The sequence below is a fragment of the Neolamprologus brichardi genome, chromosome 16, assembly GCF_056152115.1.
Source record: "Neolamprologus brichardi isolate AB-2024 chromosome 16, ASM5615211v1, whole genome shotgun sequence".
Lineage (NCBI taxonomy): Eukaryota > Metazoa > Chordata > Actinopteri > Cichliformes > Cichlidae > Neolamprologus > Neolamprologus brichardi.
The window spans coordinates 22,826,919-22,851,689 of NC_142119.1; the positions used below are offsets into that span (position 1 = coordinate 22,826,919).

General features: G+C 39.8%; 2 protein-coding genes across 2 annotated transcripts; one reads left to right on the forward strand and one right to left on the reverse strand.

Annotated features, from left to right (window-relative positions):
* Nucleotides 1–313: 313 nt before the first annotated feature.
* Nucleotides 314–16,083, reverse strand: mospd2 (motile sperm domain containing 2). Its single transcript, XM_006788383.3, has 15 exons — nt 15,747–16,083; nt 15,573–15,630; nt 15,032–15,187; nt 14,281–14,367; nt 13,976–14,130; nt 12,645–12,705; nt 12,521–12,559; nt 12,305–12,429; nt 11,481–11,654; nt 7,522–7,640; nt 3,161–3,254; nt 2,892–2,988; nt 2,202–2,322; nt 1,549–1,651; nt 314–902 (listed from the first exon to the last, which is right to left on the reverse strand). The coding sequence occupies exons 1-15, from the start codon at nt 15,777–15,779 to the stop codon at nt 750–752; spliced, it is 1,575 nt and encodes a 524-aa protein (XP_006788446.1). The 5' UTR covers nt 15,780–16,083; the 3' UTR covers nt 314–749.
* Nucleotides 16,084–16,112: 29 nt separating this feature from the next.
* On the forward strand, nt 16,113–23,959 carry fancb (FA complementation group B). Its single transcript, XM_006788382.3, has 8 exons — nt 16,113–17,204; nt 17,305–17,451; nt 17,715–17,804; nt 19,586–19,714; nt 20,334–20,506; nt 21,323–21,753; nt 21,834–22,074; nt 22,738–23,959. The coding sequence occupies exons 1-8, from the start codon at nt 16,293–16,295 to the stop codon at nt 23,171–23,173; spliced, it is 2,559 nt and encodes an 852-aa protein (XP_006788445.2). The 5' UTR covers nt 16,113–16,292; the 3' UTR covers nt 23,174–23,959.
* Nucleotides 23,960–24,771: the final 812 nt, after the last annotated feature.

The following is a 24,771-nucleotide window of genomic DNA, read 5'->3' on the forward strand; positions in this document are numbered from 1 at the left end:
TAGTTCAGTGTTGGGGTAATTAAAACAAATTGAGGAGATAGTGTAGACAGAGATCTCTTGTGGCTCCTTGCTCGGAGTGTGGAGAAGTTTAGTGAGGTCATATGTTGCGATGTTTTCAATTAGGCACCTCTGTACTAATGAGGGTTTATTAAGGAGCTTGAATATTTATGCAAAACAAGGCTGCTAAGTAGCCGAAACATCTATATTTGGTCAAATGTTGGTGTATTTAACTCCACAAGTTCATTTTTTCCCTCTTATTTTTACCTGAACTGATCACAAAGACAAAAGCCTTTTGATGTCAAATGAAATTAGATAAGGTGACCAAAGGTGTTTATTTTGTTTATATTTATATCATGTAAAAAATTATACAACGTGTTTGAAAAAATAACTAATACTTTCTACATATTGTGACTGTTGCAATTAGTTTAAGTAAATTACATTTTTCCATGAGCAATATTAAAAAGCAAAAACAAAAAAAACCAAAAAAAAAAACCAACAACAAAACACCAAGGAATTGATGTCACATCATTGAATCTGACTGTGTCAGAAAAAGAGAATCTCTCTTCATTTAGTTTTACTCCACAACAACTCACATGTCCTAAAGTCAGCCCTGCTGACTCTCCATGATAGCAGCTTGTGGAAAGGGCGGGAAAACATCAGATGACCGCCAATCAGGAAGTTCAAACGCGGCCCCGCTGGAACTGTGTATCCGGAATTCACAGAAACAGCTGATGGGGTGCCGTTGCACATCAAGATGGCCGCTGAGCTGTTCCCAGCAGGTGGAGACACAGCAGGTTTAGCATCACGAGGACTACCACCAACACAATGAGAACCTTCTGCAACCACAGGGTGTTGTTCAGCTTCTCCTCCAGTCGTGAGGTGCAGGCTGTGACTCGCATTAGCTGGTGAGACAAAAACTGGTTGAATGACCTCGTTTATGCTTCTAAAGTGTTTTTCAAACCGGTCGTGGAAACTTGTGTGCAGGGAAAACAGGAAGAGCTAACTGTTATGGTAAGAACCTCTCTTTGCTGACAGAAAAATTTTAGATAATGAAGTCAGCATGTTCTCCATGTGTCTGCGTGGGGATTCCAACTTCCTCCCATAGTCCAAGAGCATGCATGTTAGTTAAGGGATGATTCTAAATTTGCTGTAGGTATGAATGTAGCATGAATAGTTGTCTGTCTCTCTGTGTTAGTCATTTGTGTGATGAACTGGAGACCTGTACTGGATTTACCCAACTTTTCACCCTACTCCAGTCTGTGAGCTGAACTGAATAAATGGATGGATGGATGGATGAGTGTCTGTTGCTTAAGTGGTGTACACACAGGTAGACATGTGGCGACCAAAGACCAAGAAATGCCAACAAAATACGGGCACTGTTAGCAAACTAACAGTTAACTGTTCCCACGTTAAACTTGAAAGATACTGTTGATTGCCATGTGACAGGGATGTATATTCATTAGATGGTTACCAATGGAACCAGAGTCTGAAAAGTCTAAAAACTGACCAAGATTTCTGTATTTATTTATTTTTTACACCAAAACTTACCGCTATATTTAACTCCTGCTGCTCGATTGGCATTGTCTCCATTGGGTTGTCCTTAAAAGATTTAATTGCTGGTTTAGCACTCTCCAGAACATGACAGCGCAATCTGTAGGAAAGACAATCTAATTAGTGTAGGATATCAGGAGGATGCAATCATTGGTCCACAGGAGTACTGTGTGGCAGAAACATAGTCCATCTTCATTTATTTCCAACATTTTAGACTTCAGTTAGCAGCTGTAATCCTTGTTCTGTGCTATACCCTTTTTGAGCTCGGCACAGTAGCACACAAACTAGTTTTCAACTTAACTGGCCCTACAGCTCAAAGCTGATATCCAGCTGCAGTGTAAGTAGGTGGAGATCCACTTCCACCACCTTTGGGATAGGATCCACTTTAGGGAAGCAGCTGAATGATATTGAGGCTGTTACATTAGCAAACTGGCTAGTGAAACAGCTGGTAGTGAAAATGAGACAGGAAGGGCTGGGACTAGGCAGGTTAGTTGTGAATTAACTAGAAAAAAACAAGTCAGACGAGGATTTCTTCTTTCCCTCAGGTGAATTAAATGAGCACAGAATCTAAAATAAGTTGCCAAATATACTTGGGAGGCATGCCAAAGTAAAAGCTTGGCATTACGTGTGGCCAACGCTTCACTGCAGACCTGTGTTCCATGATTTTGGTTTTCGGTACTTCTTTCCAGAACTGTGAAAGATCTTGTGATCCAGCACTTTCCATCTCTGCAGCCATAATCAGAAACCTGTCCTGTGGAGAGGCCTGAGAACCTGCACAAAATCAGGCAGAGAAAAACAAAAAAACAAAAACATTAACGTAAGCACAACTTACCGAGAAAGCTGTTGAAAACTGAATAATTAGATTTTTGTTTCAGAAAATGCAAAAGAATAATTTAAATTGCTCTTAAAATCAACAACAAAACTAGTGCAGCTGACTGACTGAAACAGAAGGGCTATGTTCACAGAAGTCAGTGTTAGATGTGACAGTTTTGGGGAAAAGAAAAAAACCCCCATCACAGCATAAAAGCTAGGAAAAAAAGTAACCCAAAATAAGCTGCACTGGTTCCTCTGAGCGAGCTATGTTCAGCACATCATAACCTACAGCTGACATTTCGGTGCTTGAAGGGCACAAGCTGTTTCAACTCGCGCAGCACTGCCAGTTGTCTGATGGTTTGTTTTGTAGAGATGATTCTTTTATCAGTCTTGAAATATGCATGTCAGGCAGGAGAAAGTGGCTGCCTGCACTTTAGGAAGGTAATACACTGAACCTCTTGATTATTCTGAGGTTCAGCATTTAGAAACATCTGCTGTGAGAAGAGTGCAGAGCTTAAGTGCAATACCTCCATGTAGTGACACAACTATGTCTACTGAAGCTCCTGGCTCACAGCAGCTGCTGCTCGGCTTCACTCTATACTTGTCGGGCGCCGTGGTCCGCACCTGTGAAGACATTAAAGGAACATTTAACAATGCTTTTTTTTTCCTGTCTCCTCAATTTATTGAATACATAAACGCAATAGTTAGTCTGTGAACTGTGAGATCAAAGGGAACTGGTGCACGAATTAACTGTAGCAAGTGCCACACACTTGAATGTGAACGCTTTCAGACTCACCTTAAAGGCCACCTGATTTTTGACCACATTGTTCAGGATAATTAAGCTTTTCTTTTCAGTCTCTCCAGAACCAAAGCTGAGCTCCTCTGCAGGGCTGAACAGAGAGATAAAGAGCAAAAAGGAACTACATTAGACTGCTATATAGGTGGAAACCTGAGACACAATTTTATTCTTTTTTATTAAAAATGTAGCCAAAATGTCTTGACAATGGAAACCTCTAACAAATTACTTTTTCCAGGATTTTATTTAACTGAATGAAGAATCTGCTTCTTTAATTCACTGTAATTAATTGTTAACAATTTTATCATTGAATTAAAAGAGGAAACATAATAACAGAACACTGTGGTACTGAATGAGCATGGTACATCTAAATCAACCTTTACTTGTTTACTGTCCTCTTTAGCCAACCTAAACAAGTTATGTTACCGGCGCTCTCCTACAGCCCCTTTGAAAGTTTTATGATTTGTTCAACAAGCTTAGCTGCAGGGCAAAATCCTGCTGTTTTGTAAGTTATAAGGAGGAGACTTCAGCATGGGTTGTTTTTCCAAAGTCTGTTGTGTACGAGAATATCAAGCTGCCCATTAGAACACTGATGTTACCGCTACAGGAAAATATATTTAAAATAAAGCAATCTAGCTTAGTATCCGGAATCAAGCTGTCCATCTTACTAGAGGGAGACCTCCTGATATTATGACTTGGATTAAAAAATATGAAATAAAATGAATCCCTTCTAGCATTTGATTTAGAGAGATTTGTATAATGTTGCAAAGGAAGGAACGAGCCATAGGAAACCTGTAAGGTGTCACGTATGCTTTGCTTGTCGTTAGCTCACACAGTCTAACTTGGTGATTATATATATATATATGCATGCAGCATGCAATTTGATGAATTTGGCCTTGGTGCACATTGCATACTTATTACAGCGGGATCATATTATCTGCTATGCATGTATAAAGCTTCTCAATGACGCAGCTTGGCTGTTTTATGAACTAAGACCGCTAAGAACAAAGATTTTTTTCTCTTTTTTTCCTTTTCCATGTCCCTTATGGTAGGGAAAAAGGAAAAAAGAAAGAGAAAAAAAAAAGAGTAAGGCATGCTTGATCTCAAAGTGAGTCTTTGGGCTCTGCAAACCTCTGGCAAACACAAGATGAAAGACCCCTACTCTCTCCTAAAGCCCCCAGTCTCGAATGAAGGCTACCACAACTCCCAAACATAATTGCATTTAAGGCTCATTTTAATCTGTTTATCAGTATAATTCACAGCCCAGAGCTGTCAAAATCCCCACATCAAAGCTTTAGCTTTGTAAACACAGAAATCAACAGACATTATTCATGAAAATGAAGAGTACATGAAGAGTACACGTTATATACGCAAAATATTTACCCACGAAACAACCAGATCATTATGGGATTGTTGTACTCCATACTGAAATGCATATCTTCTGAACTCAGCAATCTATTTGCAATTAAATGAAGGTTCAATTAAAATATATGTTCTGTTTGACAATGTGTAGGAGGGGGACTAGTACACCTTTCTTGAAGATAATTGATCATTTGCCAGTGTTTCTTACTAATTAGCATAACACCAATTCATCTCTAGTCAATGAGCAATTGACTGTCAGCATCCTTAATTCCTGCCTCTGTTTGAACAGATCAGTTGAGCTATAAAAGGTACAAAACATCAATAATGACTTCAGATGCAGTTAATCTTTTTGCATATGGCTCTTCAATACATAATACACAGACCTGTGAGTCAACTGGTTATACCTAGTTACATGTATATTACAGCAAATACTCCTTGATGTTCAGATTTTCCTGTCCTAGTTGGATGTAACTAATAAGCTAGTACACTTATTTAAACAGGGAAGGATGTAAGGGTCCCGAACAAACTTTGGCATGTCTTCCTGAAAGGGAATTGGCAGAAACATGGGACAGACTCATAGATGAACCCATGGAAACTGTGTTGGACATCAAACCAGTTACCCTTTGGTGACCAGATAACACTTCTGGCTTTAGGTCTCCCAAACACAATAGAGTTGTCATTGCAGAACAAAGAAGCTGGCTGGTCTGTGTATTCAACCCAGGTCCACATCAGCTAGACTGATGCATTCACAGTCAACCTTTGCTGTTTGCAGTTAAAACTGATTCTGGCATGTTTGCCCGGTTAGTGCAGTTTTGTTCAGGCTGCAGGGAAGAAGGCCAAGCAAATTCTGAAGCAGCTTAAACAACTAGGCTGGGTGCACCTGCAGAGAAGCAAAGTATGTTAGGTGCAGATCAGACGCCAAGAATGTTTTAGGTGTTTGTTTAGGGTGAGGTTCATTTTTAAAGCTAGTATTATTTTAGTTTAGCTTGTGTGAAACTGTAATTGAACCGCGGTCCAGAGTAAACAAATAGAATTAATATCAGTCCATATTGGTATACTCTGGTGTGGTGTGGAGTTTGTGATAGCAGAGGTGGGAATTTAGCATGATTTACAAAATTACAAAAATATATATTTAGTATTAACAAAGGGAACGAATCTGCAAAAGCAATATATGTATATGTATATATAGTCCTGATCAAGTTTAAGACCACTTGAAAAATGACAAAAAATGCTATTTTGCATGGTTGGATCTGAACAAGGTTCCAAGTAGAGCTTCAACATGCAACCAGAAGAAATAGGAGTGAGACAAAACATTTTTTTGAGCATCCAATTTATTGAAAACAACACTTAAGTTTAGGACCACATGCCTTTAAAAGGCCAAATCTGTGCAAAAATGTGGATTCATTGTCATTTTCTGTTGGGTAGTCACACTGTCATGATGTTCCGATGGCAAAAGCAAAAACACGTTCCTTTTTTGAACAGGTTGGGCTGCTGAACTGCATAAGCAGGGTCTCTCGCAGTGCGCCACCGCTGCTGAGGTGGGACGCAGTAAAACAGTCATTTGGAATTTCTTTAATGATCCTGAGGGTTATGGAACAAAAAAGTCAGGAAGACCCCAAAAAAATTTCACTAGGACTGAGCCGAAGGACCCAATTGGCAATAATTTACCTTGATGGTCCTGATGGCTTCCAACGTTACTGATCAGCAGTTACTGATCAGCAGATCCCACCTGAGATGTTTTCTGCGTGCCACAGTGGAGGGGGCGCCATAATGGATAGAGCTTCAGGAGGTGCAGGGGTGTCAAACGGACGCTGGCTATGCACAGATTTTGCAGAGAGCATCCCTCATGACTGAGGGCCCTAATCTGTGTGGTAACAACTGGGTTTTTCAACAGGACAACACTGTTGTTGCATGTTGAAGCGCTACTTGGAACCTTGGAACATGATTTCTTGCCATTTTTCAAGTGGTCTTAAACATTTGATCGGGACTGTATTTCTGCAGAAATGTTAACCATGGAAACAGGAATGCCTAATAGCACATGAATGTGGGGATGCTCCATTGCTTGACAGTATCCTACTCAGTGAAATTTAGTAGTTCATTAAGTCCATTTAAAAGTAACAGACAATGGAATTCCCATAGTAGCAACCCCCTCCAAGACGTAATAAAAGAAAAAAGGAAGCGCTGCAGGGCTCTAAAGGCCTGTCTGACAGGTGATCTTCATTAGGGTACCAAAGAAAGGAGGAGCTGCTGAGGCACATCATTTTTTAATAAAAATATTAGAACATAGAATATTAGTTCTATGTTAGGTTTTTCCCATGAGCTTTCTGTGATACATTCAGTAAATGTAAACACATAAAAAGCATTACAGTGCTGCATGACCCGATGGCTGTTCCCTGAATATGATCTCGCCATGTAGTCCACAACACTGATGATGCAGAGTGACATTCAAAAAGCTTTCCAACCCATCAGTTACTTGTCAGTGTTTGCAAAAAGCTAGTTTGAACATGAAATGAACTACAACTAAATGGCTGCAATTGTTCTGTCATTACTATTACACTGCTCAGCAAGCACTTTACTACTGGGATTCTGTATTTTAACGATTCTGTATTTTAACGAATTTTATTTGGTGATTCCTAATCTGAAAGCAGGTGCTATATTGCCACTGAAAATGCACTTTCTACATGTTCATATTGACTTTTGTGCGTGTGAAAACATTTTGAACAAACAATATCATGGAAACCTGAATACAAGCATGATGGGTGACTTCTGTTGGTTCTTCGCAAAGAGAGATGGACGTGTAGTATAAGCGCAAAAGCCAAGTGGCTGCTCATAAGGGGTCGTCTTGTTGGGGTTTTATCTCACATGTTGTATGGTCTTGAACAGTGTAGTATTAGAATACAAAGGGAAAACACAGCAGATGCCTTTGCCTGTGACAAAATTATGGAAACTCTTAAATTTAGGTGTCCAAACTAATGCAATCTTGATGAGCTATAACCTACCTAACATCTAACAGAGAACCTTTGAAGGTGGTCAGCGGCTTCCTGGCACCTTTGGTCCTGGCACTTGCATCTCCTTTATCATTGTCCTCTGACCTCAAACTTTGTTCCAGAAAATTCACCTGAAAGAACAAAAAGCATTTGATTAGAGAGACACACAATTTTTGTCATGTGACCATTATCTGGTTTTTCCCCTAAAAATGAAATGTGTGACCTTTGGCATTCATGCAGAGAAAGCCGTCATTGGATTCATGTACTGGCATTGATGAATAGTTTTTTTGAAATGCTCAGATAACGCAACTTAATATAATTTTGCATGGGAAATTCCTATGATGATCCCTGACCGTTGTTCCACTTAGCCTCCAGAGGGAACACACAACCACAATTAGCATGTCCATGAAGATGAGGAACCAAAAGTGATCCACAAACTTGTGACTTGTGACTTCTGACAAAACAAAACAAACGAAAGTAACTGTGGAGTCACAAGATGACTCATATACAGCTCATAACGTCAGCAAATTGCTTAAACTTCGACCCAAATTATTCACACAAATCTCAAGACCACACAGCAGCTGACAGGACAGACGTTTCAAAATGGTTGCATAAATGGTAGTTATTTTAAAGTAGGTCAGTTCGGGAAATGGATGCTTCATGGTGTGTAAAACAGTTTGTGCAGCAAGCACAGCAGGTGAGGAATCGAGGGGGAAAAGGAAGGTGGGCAGGGGCAAAAGTGAGCAGACTCTACATGTGACAGTATTTTCTGTGACTCAGACAGGAAGCAAGCTTAATTTCATGGCTGACCATCATGCAACCGCCAGAATGAAAACATCAACTGCTGATGAAATGTCTCAATTTATTTATCCATTTAAAGAGCAAGCTTAACAAAATGAAATGCGAGTAGAAAAATGTAAAACATAATCAAGTTTGAATTAAAAAGTGAAATGGTTTACTGTCTCATACAGATAGTGTTTAACAGTTATTTTAGTGATAATATCATTGGCATTATTTCTACTAGATCCATACTCCTCATACAAAATGTCATTACTTGTTAAAAAGAAACAAAAAGTAATTAATTTTGAAAATTACATTTAAAAGGAATACACTGCCATAGCTGGGTACAAGGAATTAAACTAAAATTACAGAAATATGTGATTTCTACACATTTTATAAGGCACAGAAGGGACTGACAAATATAATAAAGTAAGAGCTGATCGGAGTGTTTTTTGGTGAAACAGTTCATATCAAGGCACAAAATAAGATTCTCTGTGTGATTAGCAATGGTAAATAACAGACTTAAAAAGAGATAGTGTTAGAGGACAAGACACAGACGGCTTTTGTGAAAAGCTGCCTCAAAGGCAGGCAGGATTAAAGATTTAGTGCTATGGGTTAATAAGTTGGTCTACTGTAATATAACAGTAATTACCTTGGCAGTTTTTTAAACTGAGAAGACACAAATAATGTGAAACTGCTAATGATCAGCAGTGAGTGTGCTACGCTTTCTCCACAGCTAATTAAACTGTGAAATGACTGTCCCACTTGGTTTGGCGTTTACAGGACATAGTGCAAATGATAAGCTTCTCATTATTAAGCTGACATGCCTTGATAACAAGGTCAGAAATGTTATGCTTTCAAATGGAGGGTCAAATCGAAATGTAAGGTCCAGGACAGGTCAAGGGATGAACATGTTCAGGGGTGGTGATGACATCAGGAGACTGTGAGGGAGGTGCACTCACAATAATTCGACCCACGTGAGTACACCTGCCTTTCCAGCCTGCAGAAATCTTCCGGACATTGAGCTCCTTGTGTAGGCGAAATCCTACACTTCCTTACCACATCCAGCCCTTGTTTCAAAACAGAAAGAAACTCAATTAGCTTTCTGAGGCCAAAAGGTTGTGCTAGTGATTACTGGTATCCAGAAGAATGCAGGTTGAGGTGCATGGTGCTGATGGAGGAACAGTCTTGTATAGTGACACAAGATAGTTGAGGAGCAGAAACGTCTACACAAGCACTGAGGAATGCGCTCAGACGGGCTTGAAATTCCAAGAGTTTCCAACTGTAAAAACACAGTGATTCACTCATAGTATGGACTACCAGAAATCAGGTGTAGCAGAATTGAAAACATGATGAACCCTACTGAGCAACCTGCTGATGCACAAGCTCTCATCTTAACATTGTCCACTTCTGATCCCATTCAAGTGTTTTGCTTTTTGTTCTATTGTGCTTCCTTTATCTACCCAATTTGGTCTTTTTCCAACAGGATAATAAAGCAACACAAAAATAAGTGCTAAGTGGTTATTATGCAGGTGCTGTGGATAATATGCAAACCTTGAATAAAGATGCCCGAGGCTCAAAAGGGAGCGATGGTGAATAACGTTTGCAGACTTAATTTCTAATGGGTATGCAACCTTAGGCGAGTGTCAAAATTATGCTTAATAACAGCTTACATGAATTTTTAATTACCATTACAACAAATTACCTGTCAAAGTGGAACCACTACTCTCTCACCCTGAATATTCACAACACCTAAGAGGCCATATTCAGATATTTCCTCCGTGTGTGTAAAGTGTCATCTCAGAGTGATTGTGTAACTTTACTTTGTCAGGCAAGCCTCAAAAATATCTTCAACTTTTCCACAGAGCTGACGCAAATGTTTTGATATGAAACCGGCCACCTCAGAGGCCTGCAGTACAATACCAACATTTGGGAAATAACATTACGCAAGTCATGGGATCTGTGCACGTTTTGATGATGTTATGTGGGGCAAGTTTAGGCATCTCTAACCAAAACAATGGCCGAGAGTTTGAGGTGATCTCACTTGTTACACTAAGGACATTAAAAAGCATCAAACTTGTGACTGGAAATGACTGTCTGATGTGCATATCCCAGCTCTGAAAATCTAAACCAGTGTGGTATTTATTAAAATACACTAATACAATGTAACTGCAACTTTCTTTAACAGGCACTTTCAGATAATGAGTATATGCTAAAGTAATCCCTTTGATAACATCCCATCTTCTTCCAGCCAGGCACTTTTTGCATGCTGCTCACTTGAAAATAAGCAAGGTTGACTTGGAAGGGTGGACTTTTTTTTTCAAAAGGTGCTGTACAAGAGGGAGAGGGAGGTGATGAGGGCTCCAACACATTCAGTCTTTGGGGCATCTCAGCGATGGTGCTCCATCCTGCCAGGGAGAAGGAATCCAGCTCCAGCATGGAGTGGCTTAAGCAACAAACTCAACAATCTTTTAGTTCCTTGTGTGGTTGACAAAGACTGCTGAGTTTGAGTTTGAGTGGTCCAGCTGTGATGCAAGAGCTTTGGATATGCCTGCTGCCAATTACATTACAAGTCACCTTCACAGAGGCAATAGGTAGCAGCTTAATGTTTACAAAAATCAGAACCATTACCTGCTGCAAAGGAACCCGATTACATGTTGTTACCTTGTGTGCAGTTTAAAGAAACTGAGTGAAAGAAGGCACAGGATGAAATAATCAGTGACCAAACCTCACCTAATCTCCCTAGAAGCAGAATGTTTCACTACCCAAATCTGAAAAAATGTTCAGAACTCAGTCTCAGCTGACATCGCGTACGTATTATTGTATTGTCTTACAATATAAAGCACCTTGAGGCGACTGTTGTTGGGATTTGGCACTGTAAATAAAATTCAATTGAATTGAACTTGAGAGCAGCTACTCTAATAACAACAGAAACACTAATCCTGCCAATTATATTAGCATCAGCATTAAAGGTCACATTTATTTATAGGCAATCAGATGCAATCAAACTAACTACACATATACTAAGTGTTGAGTGCCAAAGTACAGACTTGCACAACACCCAGGGAGCGGTTTTACTTTATACTGTTGTGTAATTAAATTGTGTACAAAGTTGAAATTATTTTTATCCACTATTTTTTTTTCTTTGTTAAAAAAAGTATATTAATAACTAAAATGGAAAGAAAATGTACCTTTTTGGGCTTTACTACAACATCTGAAGTGAAGCTGGACTCAAGGGCATCTTTAACATCCAAGTCACCTTCTTTGCTCTCCCTGTCATCATCACTAACAATGGGCCCGTTGTCACAGATGGGTGTTTGGAAGTCATCGTCAGGAAGAGGTGGGTAACTATACTTGAAGGAATCCTAGAACATAGCCAAATAGGTTAGGTCACCACATGCATGGTTATTAAAGTGTAACACTTTAAATTCAGACATCTCTGTGTTTTTCCTAACAGATTAATCAGTAAATAGGATTTTGGTTATGTAAAGAAAGAAGCAAAGTAACTAAAAGTTAGATTTCTTCATCACTGGCAAGAAAACTACTGCAGATACTGAAGGGAAAAAAAAACATTTGACCCAGCGTTGACCTTAACGCTTCACACTGCATTTGAATCCTAATCTTCTACATCATGGTCCACTTAACATATTCCACTGTTACTTTCTAATGGGTGACAAAATGATAGCATTCACCTGATCTGCTCTGAAAAGGACTTGTGACTCATAAATTTTCCCATCACATGTTAGATTTTCTAAAGCCTAAAATCAGAGCCCAGAGGGGGTAGAAGACTCTAATTCCCTCTCAGACGACTTGAATTACAACCTGCTGAAAGATTATTATGGAATTTCTTTTGCTAAATCACACCCAAACCATGTGGCCTACCCCAGTTTTAATATTTATCACACCTTCATCACACTATAATCCCACTGGAGTATTGACCATTCCATTGCTAATGCATCTTTTGTTAAACGAATTAACGCATAATTTAAAACCATTTAAAAAAGCCATAACATACCGTTCCACCCATGTGAGGTGGCAAGTACTCGGGGCCTATGTATGTCTGGACCTCAGATTTGGATGCAAACCTAAGTTTGCTGATTGCCTCTGGACCCAACCACGACTTCACAATCTTCCACGCAGCTGTAGCAGAGACAAATGTTTTATTGTTTATTGACGTCAGAATCGTAAAAACTAGTAAGGACTGCTTGAAATTTGGAAGGCACAGTCTTACCATTCAGAATCCAAGGCATATCCACTATTATCATTTTGGCTGAAATGATTTAAAAAAAAGGAAGAAGTTAGTAAGAATAATGTTTCAAAAGATCCAGATGACTTACATGACTTTTGTAACTTACATAAAAACTTTGGATAATATACTTTGAAGCAATTAATGATGTACTTCACAAACTCCATGTCCTGAAACACAAAGTGGAAGAAAGAAATTTGTGATTAATACCACACACAAGGCTTAAAAAATAAAATATGCATCAACAAACCCCATTCGCTGGGGAATTTTTTTTTTCCCCTCTCTTAACAGCCTCTACATCTGAAGCGACCCACTTAATATTATATGGAAATTCATTGCATGCTCCCCTTCTGAGTGATCCCCTGCTCAGCCTCTGTCAACCATTGTCAGAGAAAGTCTTAAGCATGTATTTCCTCCATTTCTGAACGGCAATACTTTTGTTTTTTTAAACAAAAATTGAATCTTTTCCATCTTGCTTTTTATGCCATTTTGCCATTACTTAATGGTAACACGCGGATTTAACCCTCAACTTTTATCATTACACAATGCCTTAATTACACAATCCTGCAATCCTGCTAAAATCAAGTTACGTAAAAAGAGCTCCCAAATGGCTCAGATTACAGTGCATTTTCTCAACATAAATAATAAAAGGGCTTCTGATTAAAGCCCCTTAGACAGGCACAAATTTTAATCTCCAAGTCAAATGTTCAGTTACGCTTTAAACAATTTTAGATAAATATGAAAAATCTTAACCTCACTGTTTTATGATAATTTGAATTATCAGACAAACAGCAAATACGTCCATAGTAATAACCCCTATATCGCAGCTCAGCTTTACAATTGGCTAGAAGCCTCATTGCTATGCAGGAAATTCGCTCCCAGCCCTTAATGAGATCATACTGGCTAGCTTTGCGCTGGCTCATACTGTGGTTCAACAGGCCTCAATAAAGCTGCTTTCCAAACTGATCATCTAATCTACTCATTTTATACAGTAGCTGCATAGTTATTTATTCTTTTTGCCTTGTTTGTGTTGGTTTATTCGTCTTTAATTGAGCAATTTTTCTAGGAGAGAGCCAAGCTAATGAAATAAACTCACTGACAGAGCCCTCCATCAAGGAGCCAATGCCTGTGACACAGCGAGCCTAAGGATTAGACGGCCCGCTCGAGTTGACCATCAGGATTTAAAGGTTACTTTAATCTCTAACGTGTAATACCATTGAGGAGTATCAGCCCCTGCAAGTCGACAGCTCAAGAAGCAAGAAGTATGAGGAAGGTAAACAACATTGCAGTGACAGTAACAGGAAAGCAACAGGCTTATGCCTTAGAGGAAAAGACTGAAAACATAATGTGAGTTTTGAAGACCTGGATTAGACTAGAGCACAAACTGTAAATTATTTAAACATAAAAGACTTCCTCTTAAAAATAACTTTATGGACTTACTACATTGCTGAGGCCAGAGTCTGTCATGTCAAACACAACGGTTAGAGGCATCCCAGGTTCCTTCTTTGCATACCTCTCCAGCCAAAAGGCAATATACTTTTTCTTGTCTATGACAGTCTTTGCATCCTTGACATGCAGCTTTACCTTAAACCAGACTAAAACACAGGAAACAAATTTTAAGTTATCATATTTAATTTGTATTTTTTTTTCTCAAATTGGGATCAAACATTTTTAGTGGGAAATATAACATTTCTAACAAATAAAGGCTGAGCTGAAGCATCTCTTTTAATAGAGCAAGTGCATACAGAGTTTGTTGCCCTCTTTGTCGTAGCCATGGAGGTAGACAGCCCCAGTTTCGAACATCCATCTGGGAATAGTGCTCTCATTAATGTCTGAAACACACATGAGGACACTCATTACATTGTTATCCAGTGCTTTCATTCAAAGAATAACAATATGCAACATGACAAGGTCACTAATTTGCCACATTTTAAGAGCATTATGAAGTCTTGCTATTAACGGACCTAGATTCCCAAAAGTAGGTCTTTTCAAAACTTCCAAAATTGATGGAAAATAGCAAATTTTCTGTTAATGGATATAAATTCACCCCCCCCCCCCCCCCCCCTTTTTTTTTAAAGGCGAAGTCCTTGAATACCTTGTAGACTTTACTGAAGGAAACTTTCTAAAAAACAACTGTTGACAAATAGAATTTGCTATTTAAAAAACAGACAGTTACTCTGAAAAGTTCCCCACAAGAAACAGTGGGGATTGTTCTTGGGTGTGTGGAGAAACAATGATGTTCTGTCTGAACTAATGCCAGGGAAGCACAAAGACAAGCAGCGGTTTGTACTGCAGGCTTATAGACATCTCAAAATGGTAATGTCAATATTTTCACTTTTAGGAAGGGCTTGTGATTTTTGGGGCTCAAATATAATATGCATGTAGCACTGGGAATCAAACATTTTCCTAGTATTGAAACTATAAATTGTAAGCATTAACAACAGTGAGGTGACATTGTTATACTGTGACATAATGCATATCATATTAGCACCTTACCATTTACCCCATACTCTTTTCTCCAATGAAGACTTTCATCAATCATTTTCAAGGCATCATCAACATTATAGATCCTCCATGTCAGGTAGCCCTCCACCAGACTGTCATCTGTCTGAAGCCTTTCCACGTCCCTGGGGTCATACTTCTCTGTTGAATCTGCAAACATTTACACGCAGACTGAATCACATGACAACTTCAAAATCGGTTTCAATTTCAAAGACTTAAACTTTCCCATTTAAAATTCTCATAGACCCACAATGTCCATATTGTGCCGCAAACTCAAACAAAGCCCCCAGGAGGCCATGGTGTGACGGCTTAGCCTAAAATTAGTCTAAAAACTAAACTGCTACTCGGGGCAGTAAAGAGCTAACGCTTATCTGGGCTCTGGGTATTCGGGTCAACGTTTAAGCAACATGGCGTAAAGTAACAGTTAACTATTTAATGTACAATATCTGAATGTATGCAAGCTAGATGACAGCAACCAAAATGCATTCAAAAGCAAGATATGTTATTGTCAGCTTGCCCGCAATAACTGTGCTACCTTGGAGCAACTCATTGTTGAATCTCTGCCTTGTCTCCTCGATTTTCTTTTCAAGGTCCTGTCAAAACAGAGTTGGTTCAGGTTAGAGTCGTCTTTGGCTTTAATCGTGTAGTCGTTTATGACAATAAGTGATCAAAAATAAAAAAATAAATAAATAACGGTTATCAGCGATACCTGCTCTCCTTCGTGTGGCTCAACTTCAGCCATGTTCAGCTGTCCACTGGTCTTTGGCAGTTCCGTGTACTGAAAGCGAGTTAGCTGACTGTTGTTTGTATGAATCAGTGCGAACTAACTGTGAAACTGACGCCCTGTCGTTGCCATGTTGGCTCTACCGGTTTAGCCACACCTCTTCGCGTGGCTATTTGTTCGTAACCGAGGGAGTGTTGAATTGTGTCTAAGACTTGTTAAAAGCCTAACTACTCATACAAGAAGTCTGTTTAGATAAATGTTCCAGGTAGCGACACATTTCAACTTCCGTGTCGGTGCATGGCTGTTTTGCTTACAACTCTCACCCACAATGCATTTCGTCTGACAGGAAGCGTTCAGAGACCGTTGGCGCGCTACTTCGAGTGTGACCTCGGTGTAAACAAAAGTTGACACAAGTAAAATGAGCGTGTATTTAAACCTTTAATATCACCGTAATGAAAGTGACAGTTCCGAAGTTTACATTAACGTAGACTAAAGGTCTCAGCAAGGCGGAACCGGACCCTTCTCTGCTGCATGATGGAGAGTGTGCTCTCGGAAGATTTGTATCGAAATCCCCATCGGCTCTCCCACTGTGGAAAGACTATCTCATTTAACTGCAAACGGGCTCCGGGCACAAATGACAACGAAGGAAGCGAGTTAATATTCTGCAGTCTTTCATTTGAACGGGAAGGGAACACGTTTCTGAAGGCAGCTGACGGAGCGGCTGTCATCAGCAGGAAAAGATTAGCTCATGTGGATATTGTGAAATGTAAAAGCGTCACGGACGCTCAGAAGACAGCCACCGCGCCATGTGTTTTAGTGATAAAGAAGAGTGAGAAAAGAAGCAGTTTTCAGTACAGTCTTCTCACACTGAGCTCTTCAAACCGACTGGAGCCCTGTGTGGAGTTTAAACTCCCTTATCAAATGAAGGGGGCTGTGTATATTCTCCAGGGTCCAACTGTGTTGTGGAGGCATGAAGGTGGTGTCCTTTATACATCCCCGCAGGCAGATGGAGTGAGACAGGTTCCCATTCATTTCTCCCACTGTGTTGTAGGTGAACTCCCTCTCCATAAAGGACAGGTGTTTGTTCTCGGACTGCAAAAGCTTCCAGAAGAGTCCACTAGCCAAACCCTTGGCTATTTTGTTGAAGATGGACAAGTGTTTGATGGCAGTGTGATTTTACCTCATCTATACATTAGCATCACACAGTGCATCTTGGTGGTTGCGGCTGACAGAGTGGATGGTGTGCTTAAATGTGATGTGGTTGCAGCAACATCTAATCGGCAACTTGTTTATTTTGAGAATGGAGTAGTAAAAGATGTTTGTCAGTTACCCTTTGAGCAACCTGAAAATATTCAGGTAGTTAACACAGGAAGGTACGGTTGTCTGTTTGCTGTATCCTTTTGTGAGGGGCATGTTTGCACCATATGGAAGGAAACGTTTCAGGTAGGTTTCATGATCTTTTTAAAGTCCAAGTCTGTTGTCTACCCCTCATTGTGGTTTAAAAGTTTTAATAAAGTCTACTTTGTTAAACCATCTTCTCCAGATAGCTGCCCTCTGGTCAAGTGTCACCTCCATCCATGTGGATGACTTCCTGGGGTGTGGAACAGACCAGATGCTGCTGATTTTTAAGGATCGAGTTATAGCATTGGAAGAATTCCTCATCACTGACCTTTGTGGTATTTCATTTTCTGTAAGCATATTTTTCTTCTTATGAGTAATGTTCTTCTTCCTATTTCCACCAATTTCCTTTTCGGGGGCGTGGGGGGCAAATGTGACAAGCCGATCTATCTGTGATGGATAGGCACCAGCAACACACAACTTTTGATTGGATAAGTGTTTAAAAAAATATAATGAATGAATGGAAGACTTAATGTTTTAGTTTACAGGAGTTTTTAGTTTAGGAGTTTTAGGATTTTTTTTTTAAGTATGTCTAATTGAAAATACATGTTTCAGCATGGCCAGGACACTGAAGCACCAAAGACATCCCCTCCTCCATCAGAGAACTATCTCCTTACACTTAAAGCTTTGGAATCAAGACTGCAGGTGAGTCTTTATAACACATTAATAGAGTAGGTGTAGAAGCACTGCAGTAATATTTTTTTGTGCTAATGGTCATACATTATATGGTCCAAAGTATTGGGTCAAATTGGCCTCTTAATTTTTGAATTCAGGGTTTTCCATTGCAACTGATTTCACTTGTGTATGAAATCAAGAACTCAGACATGCAGTCTCCCTTTACAAACATGTGGGTGAATAAGGGGTGGTTCTAAAGGCCTCATAGAATGTGAGCAGGGTACTGTTATAGGATGCCACCATTGCAATAGGTCAATTTGTGAAATCTCTTCCCTGGTAGATATTCTACAATAAGCTTTAAGAGCTAACTATATTGCAAAATGTATTGCAAAGTGGAAACATTTAGTGGGGTCGCCTATTGCTAAAATTTGCTGACTCAAAAACTTTAGAGCTCTACACCACCTCTGGCATTAACACCAGTATAAACAGTGTGCACCGGGAGCTTCATGGCATGGGTTTCAAAGACCGAGCAGCTCCTGTAGGTGTAATGTGTAGATGGCCCAGTACTTTTTTCCATATGGTGTATGTATGTAATAGTCACACAGTGGTGCAGTGACTAACAATGGCGCTTCACAGCAAGAAAATCCTGGGTTTGAAACCAGTTGCTGGCTCCCGCCTTTATATATAGAGTCTGCATGTTCTCACTGTGCCTGCATGGGTCCTCTCAAAGCCAGTGACATGCATTGTAGGTCAATTGGTGATTCCAAATTAGATATTTGTGTGAATCCTAATGAGAATGGTTGTCTGTCTCTATCATGTGTTAGCCCTGTGATGGACTGCTGATCTATCTGTCTTCACACCCAGTGACAGTTGGGATAGGCTCCAGCAATACATAACTCTGAATTGGATAACTGTTTAAGAAAATGAGCGAATTGATGAATGGAAGACTTTATGTTTTAGTTTAACCATACGAGAATGATGGTTACAGCATTATTTATTTTTTTTTTTTTCATCTGAGTTACTTCTGATGTGTTGTGTGATAAGTCAATGTTGTCTAATGGTTTGTTAATACTTGGATCTATTTCTATATGCATTTGTTATCTAGCAAAGTAGCAGTGACAAATTAAAGGAAAAAATCAACATAAAGCCTCTTAATAAGGGGTTAGGTTCCATCTGCCATCAGAACAGCTGCATAGCACCAATGCATTGATTCTTCAATTCTCTGAAACTTTACTGAAGGCATATACATACCATTCTTTAAAAATGTATTGGTGACTTTCATAATGGCGGTTCAGAGTGCTATTTCACATGCTAATCCCACTGTGTTTGCAAGAGCCATGTCATATGATTCAGATCATTTTTCATTATTAATGAACTGTTTAGTGAACCCTCAGGCCCTGTGGATGGAGGTCTTGTCACCCTGGAAGTGACCACTCCCACTTTGTACTGATTGTATTGATTTTCAGCAGTCTTTCCCTCCAAAGGGACTATTGGACTCAAGCTGTGTCAGCAAAATGCCCTCATAGCAAAGCAGAGCAGCAAGATCTCGTCACTGTAGGGGTCAGGGGTTCAGGGTTTTCCTTTAATTTGTCGTCCTTTGTATATCAAAATTAGAAAAATATTTTTTACACACAGTTTATTGTGATGCTAATTTGATTTAATCCATACTGGCAGTCACATTTGCTGCATAATTAAAGACCTGATGATGGTATTTGTATGAGATGTTGACCCCTCGTGAACCTAATTTAAGTTACTCACTGTATGTTAAATTTATAATGTGCCCTGTCAATCAGATATGATTTGTAATTTAGAGTGGATTGACTGTGCTTCAAGAGCTTCAGAGAGAAGTGACAGTGAAGGAAAGCGTTCTACGGCAGTCAGTCAAAGCCCTTACTGATGTGGTCTCAGAAAGAGAGCCTGTTCTCACACAGCATGAGCAGGTACTACAGTAACAACACATAATGCATGCTTTGTTGAAGTGTATTGAGAGAGTAAATTGTTAAACTTAAGCTCGGCATACACTGTGCAATTTTTTTCAGTCACGTTATTCAGCTCCTGCTCAAACTGTACGATTGAATCGCAGGGGTTAGAAGTTTGTAGGTCATGATGCAGGGTCTCACATTATACGGCCCGATGCTCTGATGCGACCTGAGTGCTCACACTGTGCGTCCATAACATGAAGCTTATAACACAAAATCTGTCTCTCGCTCTCCCTTTCTCTCCCTCTCTCTCCCTCTTTCTTTTAATATGATCTCCAGGAAGTTGAAGTGAACAAACTGTTGGCCTCTCAAATCGAACAAACACCCACAACAGATGCAGTGTATTCCCCAAAATAAATGTTTTTCAAAGAAAATTTTCAAATACTTTACATCCTTTTTTTTTCTTTTACCTGCATCATTGCATCTGAAGTTTGCTTTTTAAATAACATTCATAAAGTCCACTGTGTCTGTGCCTAAATGCCTGTTGTTCAAATTGAAACGTCTGACATAAAGTGCTATTGCTGTCAGTGCTGTCACACACTTGTCACTGCTGATTATAGTCTTTGCACTTTCTGTCTAGGAAGGGCTTATTGCTCTGTGGGACTCTGATGATGAGTCAAAGAACGAGGCCTTGGATGACAAGATTCACGACATCCCAGCGGTGTCTTCAAAACCTCGAATTGACAAGCTGTGGCATCGCACCACTGAGGGCCGAATGGTTGTGGGAGTGATACTAACTACTGACAGATCAGCGTAAACATGATTTCTTTGTTACATTTTTAAAAAATTATTTGATGGACAAAGGTCCAAGGTTCTGAAACACACATTATCTAAACATTTAGTAGTGACACCTCTGAAATCTTAATCTGCTTGATACCTTGTCACTCATAATGTGTTCGTGTGGTTGAGTGGATCCATGAGTGTAGGGTGAAGACAGAGGCAATAACAAACAACATGGCATTCTGTGCTTTAATCAAGTGACAAGAACCACAGTCCAGCTGTCAGACGGTATCATTGCTGTCTGATTAGATTTATCTGAACTTAAACAGTTGCTGTTTGCTGTGAAATAATGTGGAATAAATCACATTACTTTGCGCTCGATTAAATCAGTAAGAAACTCTAAACATAATTTCTATCAGCACTAACTGGACAGAGATCCTTTTTTTGCCTCTTTGATTGCCCCTCACTACAAGGCAGATGCAGGGTGACTAGGTGGTCACCATGGCAACAAGTTTTTAATATCTTTCCAACTTCCTTATGTGGGAACAAAAAGCTATCAGATTCCTCCATCCACCTGTTACAGATTTTTCATTTGAGAACATGTGAAGGAAAGCTACTTTCATGACGGTCTCAGATGCCATTTAAGTCCCACACATTGCTGTTTTGATTGGTGTACTTGTACAGCTGATGTAATTTCACTGCCTGGAAATAATCAATTCACAAGCAGTCGCACATTCAATTCACACACACACACGCACACATCGTCTTTACTGTTATATCAATTTCCACTCTGAATAGCCACTATCTGTGTGATATCTGATTGTTAGTGATGTGCTATTTTTGTTCCAGACCAGTGACCAATGTGAGCTTATCCATCCTGACAGACACGGGCTGGTGCTCAAGGCCCGCAGTCATCCAGACCCAGAGCCAAGTGTTCTGGCTCCCTGCGGCCTGCTCCTCGCCATCATCATCCTCCTCCTCTTCCTTCTCTGCCTCCACATTCCCAGAGCCCCTAGCCAAAAAAAGCAAGCAGCACAACGCCATCAGCACCAATGATCTCAACGCATGCAGAGTGGCTGTGACTGCGGTGACCAAGCTGACACCTCTGTTGAACTCTGGCCGTGTCAAGTGCCATGTCATGCTCCATTACATCCAGACACCAGATGCTTTTTCCCTCATGAGCAACCAAAGACCAGTTGTGTTGCACTGTGGCCAAGTTGCTTTAGACATTCAGAACAATTTGCACACCGAGCTGCTTAAAACTCCCCAACTCATAGCAGGTAAAAGCACAAAAGTGTACGACTTGTGATTTTTACTCCTGACATGTAGATGTTAACAATTGTTTTGTTATTTTCTCCAGATGAGGTTAGAGAGGACTTCCTGAGTCTTTTAGCTGTGCTGGATCACTGGGTCTTCCATATAGACTCTCCTGAATACAGCTTAGGTGACATAAATGGCTGGATTCAAAAAAGAGTGGGTTGTAAGAAGATAGAAGTGAGCCCTCAGTATCTACTATTAAATTCTTCAGGACCATCTGCTCTCATGCTGCTGAACTGGCATCAGATAACCCCTTTCCAGGGAGAGCTGCATGTCCATTCCAGGTAAATAAGTTTCTGATGGCTGATACCAGTAAGGCTGTATTTCTGACTTCTGAGATGTATAGTTACAATTGAATTATCAATTTGGAGATTGAAAGGAGTATTTCTTGTAAATCTTAGAATTTAAGGGTACCGCATGGACCAAATAAACAAACAAGAAGAAAGAACATCTGTTACCCACAAGAATCTGTCCTATGCTATTACATTTAGTCTTTCTATTCTGCTATTCCTTATATTTTCTTTTCTAGTTATCCAAAGCTAGATATTACAACCTGTAATATCACTGCTCAGTGCACTGAGCCACTTCTACTGGGGATTGTCGTGATGTATTAAATTTTATTTAAAGAAAAAGAAAGCATAGTTCTACGAGTAGAAGCCCCCACTGCTCAATTTATATTAAAAGATTCAAAGCTGAAATAGCTTTGAAGTTGACTAAGATGTATGTCAGCATGATATACCACTGAATATCAAAGAGATTAAGATTCTCTGGAGAGCAGAGCACTTAAAATTACAAATCCCCAAAATAACCTCTGAACTAGCAGCTGGTTGTGAATCAGCTGACAAATGACAAAAAAAGATTTCAACAAACTTAACTTCTTTAAATGTATTGTGACATGAATTATGTAATAACTTGCGAAATGTCACTTTTTTTTGGTTCACATACAGCCAGTTACAGATGTTCCAGTTCTTGGACTCGCTGCTGGCGTACCTTCCCGAGTCCTGTTCCATCCAGCCTCTCAAAGGTGCTGGAGGTCAGGGTGCATCTAAAATGTTTGCCTTAGCGCTGGAAAAAGAGCTGGTGTCTCTCAGAGAGTATGCCTCATTACTACTCGGCGAAGAAGATGAAGAGAAGCTAAAGGAGAAGTGCTTTGGATATAAAGAAACCCCTGATGCAGGTTCTGTAGAGGGGCTCCAGAAGTGTAGAGCGATGTGCCAGAGGGACTTGGAGAGGAGCAATATGAAGTTGAGCCCCCTGGTGGATGTGGGGCAGTATCGTAGGCTGATCCAAAGCATGTCTAAAATCCAACTTAATGGGGATTTGGCAGCACTCTTAGACATTCAGTTTTCTCCACTAATGTGCTGCAGTGGTTTTCATGGTTAAAAATCCCACCTCTAAGTAGCTCTTTATTTCTTTATTGTGTCTGGTGTAATGACTAAAAAGATACATTTTACATTTTAAATGAGAACCTAGCCGCTCTGCACAGCCTCTTTGTATTTATGCCTTTCTAGTGTCTATTGATAAAAGCCTCAGCCCATTTCAATTGGACCATGTGGGATTCTTAAAATGACACCTTTATGATGCAGCCCTCTGTTTAATTTATTCTTCTATTTATGTCCTTTTAGACTAATGTGTTCAAAAATGCCCTTTTATGTCTGTTGCTGCCTGCAGCCACATGCTAGACAGAGATCACGTTCATCCAGGAGTCAGAAACAGTTTGTGTTATAAATAAAGACACCACATGATGGTTTTGCGACGCTTTATGCTTCTCCTCACTGTTTCCCCTCACATAGTTGACTGAAAGCTTTTAGTGGTACTTTCCCCTCATGGTTCGGTTATTTTTGATGCATAAGGATGTAAAGAAAAAGAAGTCCTTGGAAGATGTTTCTGCTGCGATGCTGCACAGCCTGTCAGTGCTGTAGTTACGATGCCATTCATTCAAGTAAACATCAAATCGTACTCAAAACGGCCTCTGCTTTGCTCGATACTTAAGGTTTGTGACAGCTTGAATAGTAGCGTTGGATAAAGGGAGGGCAAGAGGTTATTTCCTCCCAGTGGAATTTAATTTAGTTTGTTCTGGGAGCTACTCCATCTGTATGTAGTACTTTTTTTCACACCTTTATTTTCTCTGCTTCATTGAGTTAAATGCTACCGCAGGATTCATTGTCACAGAATGGGAACATAATTACTTAAAGTGGGCCTATTGTGAACATTTTTGTAACCAGACGAGATTGGCAGGATTCACAGTTCGTAATAATGCTTGTTTGTCTTATACTGGACATTTCTTTATAAGGCAACTCTCCCCTTCAAGCCATTATGTGAACTTGTGCCTTAAATTATAATATTAAGAGCTTCCCTCTATCTTTAACATCATACAGAGAGAGAGAGAAAAGAGTCTGAGCGTTTAGCTTTTTAAAAAGGTTTAACCACTGTAAGCACAGTATACAGAAAATAAGGACAAGCATAATGTATTACATTTAAAAGATTCAGATTATGAGGGATTCTTTATGTGCTACCATTTGATGGTAAGACTGCTGTGAGCTAATGAATTGTTACAGACACAGAAAATACTTTATTTTGTTATTTTATGGTACAAAATAATCCTCGAAATTCAGCTGCTATGCAGGCTGATCATACACACCGGCCCATAGTCTCTCACATACAGAAGGAAGCCCATCCCCTTTTGTCTGTGATATAAACACCTCTGTCACTTCTAGCCCTGAAGAAAAACTTTGAATCCTCTACAGTAAATAACACCAGTAAATGGCTGCAGGGAAACAGATCCACATGTGGAAAGGAAAATTCAATTGTATTGGTATTCCCTTAGAGCCCTGAGTGCTGCCACACAAATAAAAAACATGGTTTGTCGTCCTATTATTTCCTGTTAAATTCTATTTACTGTGAGTGGTACAGGACCTCTGCAGGGTTTCTGGCCTCCTCCTCCTCCTCACCTTAATCAGAAAATTTTCTGCCGTTATCAA